The sequence below is a fragment of the Crocodylus siamensis genome, chromosome 3 (assembly GCF_052110815.1).
Source record: "Crocodylus siamensis isolate JL-2025a chromosome 3, ASM5211081v1, whole genome shotgun sequence".
Taxonomy (NCBI): Eukaryota; Metazoa; Chordata; order Crocodylia; family Crocodylidae; genus Crocodylus; species Crocodylus siamensis.
The window spans coordinates 125,731,669-125,737,668 of NC_143397.1; the positions used below are offsets into that span (position 1 = coordinate 125,731,669).

Sequence of the window (6,000 nt, forward strand, 5' to 3'; positions counted from 1 at the left end):
AACCCTTATGAATTTTTCATCTTATATACATCAGGTAGAGTACCACTGATATTATGACAGGTTGACATATATAAGTAAGTAAATTATATCTTTGTAAGTCTGACCATATTTTGAGAACAGCTGAGAATGTATTATCAGAAAATTTTTAAAAAATGACATTTCAGACACATGTGCAATGCTGCAGTAATCAATTAAAGTACAGTAATCTATATGAACAGACTAGTGAAAAAACAGAATAAAAGCAAAAAGAAGGGAAAAAAATCTCTCCTTATAACTGTGTTTCAGATTTTCTTAAGGACTGAAATATTTTTTTTAAATCAATGCTAACTTTTGCCTTCCTAATATCTAATAAATACATTATTCTTAATTTCACTTCTGAAGTTAGATTATCAAGTTAGTTGATTTCTTTAAAAACAAAAAATATGCTATGAAATGTCAATTTGGAATTTAATGTTGAGCTTCACCTACAAAAAAAAGTCTTAGCTGCATAATAAGACACCAGAAGCTACTACTGCCAATATTTCTGTTAACTTCAAAATAGAGTGCATAACTCTTCAGAAATAATTTTGCTTGCCATTCATTTCTACAGCTAGCACCTTACCTAATTAAATATTACACTGAAATAATAGCTTGCTGAATACACAAAATAAAGTCAAAGATGATAATATAGCAGAATGACTTTTCTACATCAGATGTGCATAATTTCATATATAACTGTTCAGAACTTTTCATCGTGTTACTTGCAAATGAGATCACAGTCCCACAGGTAGAGACTATAAATTCTATACCAGATACAGGGAAAATAGATTTAAGCTTTCAAAAGTTTATTTTAGCTGTGAATAAGATCAGAGTAATACTATTCCAATAAGATGTTTAAGGTAGAAATCTGGGCAGCTTTCGAAAGGATTATGCCCAACATCCTGTGCTCCAAATCTCCAAAGGCAAACTTTCTCCCTGTCCTGAATGTGAAATCGTTTTCTTTTCAAGATTACAGGCTTTAAAGGAGGACCCTGTCTCCCTCCACACTCACCCTTCTCATTGTCAGCCCCTGGAAAATAAAATCTCAGCCAAAAAAAAGGTTCTGAAAGCACTTTTTCCCCCCTCTGGTATGTCTGGAATTCCAAAGGCAGACTGAACTATAAAATTCAAAGTGCTTCTGAAGTTGCAATTCACGGCAAAGATTTTGCTAGTTCATATAACTTCTTTGTTTCCTGAACTCTCAACAGACCTTTGATTCAGATGTGCAGTTACACTATTCTTATTATTGTGAATGATATTTTGAAATGAAGCATGTGGAGCCCGTAACAGTAAGCTACAAATTGCGCTGTGAATTAAAGAACTGAATCCCAACTTTTCTTTTAATGCCATACAAACTTCAGGGCTAATGCTTATGGGGTCCTTACTGCATTGCTTTGACCCAAGCAACCTGCAGCCTGGTGCTGAGCAACCTTCCTCACATAGTTACAAAGTTACCCTTGGATCTTGGCATGCAGGCACCTCCTTTTCCAGTCCTGGCTCTCTTGAAGGCTGTTTAATTGGCACACTGAACCATGGTGTGTACAAACAGCTTCAGCGGACAAGAATGAGATCAGCAATGACCCTCAGTTTCAACACAGGGCTCCAGAAGTGAAACACTGCGCTAGCCTCCTCTATCAGAAACCCCCTCCACCTTGGCTGGCTTTTGTTTTGAATCTGTTCTGCCCTGGCTGAGTTGAGAATTGTACCTCAAAATGAAGACACACAAGAATTTTACTAGTCTGAGCCTTGGAACAGTGCTTTGCCACAGTGGTCAAGAGACAAGTTTTTCTTTCAGAAGTACCTACAGGGCACATCAGTTGGTTAAATATGAAATAACCTCCCTAGCCTGAAAGAATCACAGAAAATTAGGGTTGGCTTCTTGATATGCAATTCAGGAATGTGGGCCAGAGCCCACCAAATACAGCTTTAAGCCCCCCCTTGGTGATGGGGGCCACTAAAGGCATATCCCTGATTGTTTGGGCCACCTGAAAGACAAAACAGGGAAGGGAGTGAGGGTCATAATGAATGCATGGGGGGGGGGGGGCGGGAGATGGACACAAACAGAGCAGAACAGAACATGAGGGCTGGAAGGGACTTCAGGAGGTCATCCAGTCTAACCCCTGCTCAAAGCAGGGCCATCCCCAACTAGATCACCCCAGCCAGAGATTTAACTGCCCAGATCTTAAAAACCTCTAAGGATGGAGAGTCCACGACCACGAACAGAGAAGGGATATAAACATCTCAACTTCACCCTTAAGGTGAAGGTTTTTAGCAGACTGAAGGAGAAGGCAACAACAAGCCAGACCTCAGAAGCCACAAATTCCTGTTAAAAATACAACCAAATCACACAGGCTGACACTGCGAGCACGAAGCAGGGGAAGACTCCACAAGGAATAGGAATGTTACTGCCCTCTACAGCTTTTCCTGCCTGTTCAACTCAGTGGGGAAAATTCCACCCAGTTGCGCATGAAGCCATCCCACGGGGAAGGTGGGCAGCTGCTAGTGTGTCCCGCTGCGTTCCCCCCAGCATCTGGCAGCCCTGCTGCTAGCCAGCAGGAAAGGGAGCAAGCAGAAGAAACTTTTAGTCCCCTAAAAAAACAAAAAAAAAGGAAAAAAAAAGGGGGGGGTACAAAGCGCTCTAGAAATTGGGTCAAGCTCTTTCCAACCCACCGTGAAGTGTGTGGGGGGAGGCTTCTTGCCTACTACTCTCCCAAGGCTTCTCCTAGCTGGCTGCCACTGCAACAAGAAGGGATAATGGCCCGGGGGAAAAGGGCTCCCGGCAGCGGGAGGGAGGCTGAGCCCTGCCAACTTCTCTTCAGATCATAGGGAATGGAGGGGTGGGGGTGGGCACCAAGCAGGAGCAACCCCAAGTCCGTCAGGCCAGCCCCTCAGGGGATCCCGTCCCGGGGCTTCAGCACCACACAAGTGCTCGGCTGGGAAGTTGGGGCCAAGAGAGCAGGAGGAGGCAGGGGCTGGAGAGCGGGGCCCCGCGCCCGGCCCGGGGGAGCTGCCGGGCCGCACGGGGGAGGGGGCTCCCCCGGGCCGGGGGGTCGTCTCTTACCAGCCCCGAGGCGAAGAAGACGGCGAGCAGCGCCAAGCAGGCGCCCATGACGATGAGCAGCAGGAACACGAGGAGCGGGTGCTGCTGGCTCATACAGTAGTAGGACTCGTAGAGCCAGTCGCGGGCGCGGGGCGGCGGGTGCTGCTCGCCGCCCGCCTGCTCCGCCCTGTCCAGCAGGTAGCGGCGGCGCCTCATCATCGCGGAGCCCCGGGCTGGCGCTGCCCCGCGGGTCAGGGCAGCGGCAGGGGCAGGGGCGCGGGGCGCGGGCTCGGCGGCGGCAGCGGCGGCGGCATGGTGCGGGCGGTGCTGCAGCCGCCGTGCGGGAGCCGGAGCTGGAGCCGGAGCGGGAGGGAGCAGGCGCACGTGCCCGCCCGGCTCCTCCCGAGCGGGGGGCGGCTCCGCCCGTGTCCCAGCCCCTCGCCCGCCCCGCCGCCAGCTCGGGGCGGGGGGACGGGTCGTGTGCGCGTCTAGCGGGGGGGGGGGTGTGCCGGTAAGGGGGCGTAGGTCTGGCAGGGAGGAGGGGGTTGTGTGAAGAGAAGTGGGTGTGTAAGGGGGGAGTGTGTAAGGGAGATGTCAGAAGCGGGTGTGTAAAGGTGTGGGGGTGCCTGTAAGGGGAGGAGCGGATGGGGATTGTGTGTGAGGGGGCAGTGGGGAGGTGGAAGGAGGTCTGTTGGCAGAGTGAATGCCTGTACCGGGGCGCTGTGTGTGTGTAAGGGGGGTGTGAGTGGGGTTTGTGTATGGGAGCAGTGGGGATGTGTAAGAAGTGCGTGTGGGGAGTGCCTATAAGGGGGGGTGTATGTGTGTAAGGGGGGGGTGAGAGCAGTGTATAGGGAGGGAATATATGTAAGGGGGAGTGGGGATGTTTAAGTGATGCATGTAAGGAGGAAGTGTGTGGGGGAATTGTGTACATGTAAGGGCTATGAGTGCATAAGAGGACTAATGTTGCGAGGGGGTATATGCATGTAAGCAGCGAGTATGTAAGGGTGTGTGTATAGGGCATGTGTGGGGGAATGGGTGTGTCAGTGAGTGTAAGGGGCAGTACATATGTGTGAGGGGGTGTATGTGTGTGTAAGGGCAGTGTATAAGGGGCAAGTGGTGGTGTGCAAGGGGGAGTGTGTGTGGAAGAAGTGTATATCTGTAACAGGGTGTGTATATGTGTAAGGGAGAAGTGTGTGAGGGGATGTGTGTGTGTATAAGGGGGAGTGTGTGTAGGGGGAAATATGTGTGGAGATGTGAGTGTAAGGGGGAGTGTGTGCAGGTGGAAATGTGTGCTTGTGTAAGGGAAGAATGGGCATGTAAAGGGGAGTGTGCATGTGTGTAAGTGTACGGGGGAGTATGTACAGGGAACTGTGTCAGAGGGGAGTGGGGTGTGTGTACAGGAAGTGTGTGCCTGTAAAGGTGTGCATATGTGTGTAAGGGAGGAGTGTATGTGTGAAGTGGTGCATGTGTGTGTAAGCGGGCAGTGTGTAAGGGTGTGTGTAAGGGGGAATGGGTCTGTTAGTGGGGAGTATAAGTGGGAGTGCTTGTGTGTAAGGGGGGAGTGTGTGTGTACAAGGTGTGTGGGGGAGCATGTCTAAGGAGCGAGTGGGGTTGTGTAAGGTGTGTGTGTAAGGGGGGGAGTGTCTGCCTGTAATGGGGTGTGTATGTTTGTATGTGTAAGGAAGGAGTGTGTTTGTAAGGGGGAAATGTGTGCCTGTGTAAGGGGGAGTGCTTGTCTAAGATGTGTAAGGAGGCATGTGTGTGTAAAGAGATGTGCAAGGTGAAATGGGGGGGGTTGTAAATGTGTGTAAGTGGGGAGTGTGAAGGGAGAGTGCATGTGTAATGTATGCAGTGTGTGTGTGTGTAAGGAGGGAGGGGGGCAACAGACCACACATCACGGTGAGGGGTGGGGTGGACAGGTTGCCATGCAGAAAGGAGTTCAGGCTCTTGCCCTGTCCCAAGCCTCAGCACTCAGAATTACAGATCCCCTCCAAAAGTGTGTCATCAGCATCCTGGCGAGAGGAGAGGAGACCCAGCAGGTTTCCTTCAGTCTGCAGTTCCTTTCTGCCCTTTCCTTAATATCTGAATGTGAAAGGAAGAGGTGGGGTGTGGGAGGGTTGCAGGGAAGTAGAGATGCTGAAGGCAAAATAGGCAGAGAGAGGTACTGAGAGCCAGGCCACAGCGCACTGCTGGAGGGCAGCACAGAGACTCAGAATGGAAAAGATGTGTCCCCCAGGAGCCTGCACTCCTGCAAGGAGGAAGAGAGGAGACTTTCAGTATCTGGGAACACTCAGAAAAAGAATAAAAATATTGGCTGTTTCCCTGCTGCCTGGCAAACTCTTTCAACACAAGGGGGAGAAGCTTTAAGAATTACCTTTAAATGACTCCTAAATGAGTGGGACTTGGCAGATTTGTTTTACTAGGTTGCTTTTCTGAACATCTCTCTTAAACTCTACCTTCATTTTTCTCACAATAAGCACTTAATTAGGCCAATGAAGTCAATGACAGTTTTTTCTTGGTAATCCAAACATCTTTGTTTTGTTGGGGGTCTTGGTTATTCCTAACAAAATCGGGAACTGAAGCATATGAATTTCAGTGTGGCATTTTCAAGTATGCATCTGCCATGCACATGATCTATAGACTCCAGATTGCATAACTTTTGAGTCAGCTTTAAAATATTTTGAAAGTAAAAATTAGAAGAGCAGCCATCATGCAACCCTAGTATGTTCAAAAAGACCATATGGGCTCCTTTATAACCCAGTTTACTTGTTTCATTATACCAGTCCCTACCAAGGATACAGGACTTAAAAGACTATCACATGTTAGAGTGATGTTATAGTCATGGTGGTCCTGTGAGAGGCGAGGTTGTGCTGGCTTTTCTCCTCAGACCTGAAGAAGAAGGTCTTGCATTCAGAATCTTACCTAACTCTTTCCTGACTATT

The 6,000-nt window shown here is 48.8% G+C and overlaps 1 protein-coding gene across 3 annotated transcripts in view; it reads right to left on the reverse strand.

Annotated features, from left to right (window-relative positions):
- The window catches only part of ADCY2 (adenylate cyclase 2), a 404,271-nt gene extending 400,824 nt beyond the window's left edge, over window positions 1-3,447 (reverse strand). For all 3 annotated transcript variants that reach the window (XM_090039146.1, XM_090039147.1, XM_090039145.1), the window contains exon 1: window positions 3,080-3,447. In XM_090039146.1, the coding sequence (XP_089895272.1) occupies window positions 3,080-3,277 (198 nt within the window). In that variant the 5' untranslated portion in view covers window positions 3,278-3,447. The remainder of the gene's footprint in view (window positions 1-3,079) is intronic.
- Window positions 3,448-6,000: the final 2,553 nt, after the last annotated feature.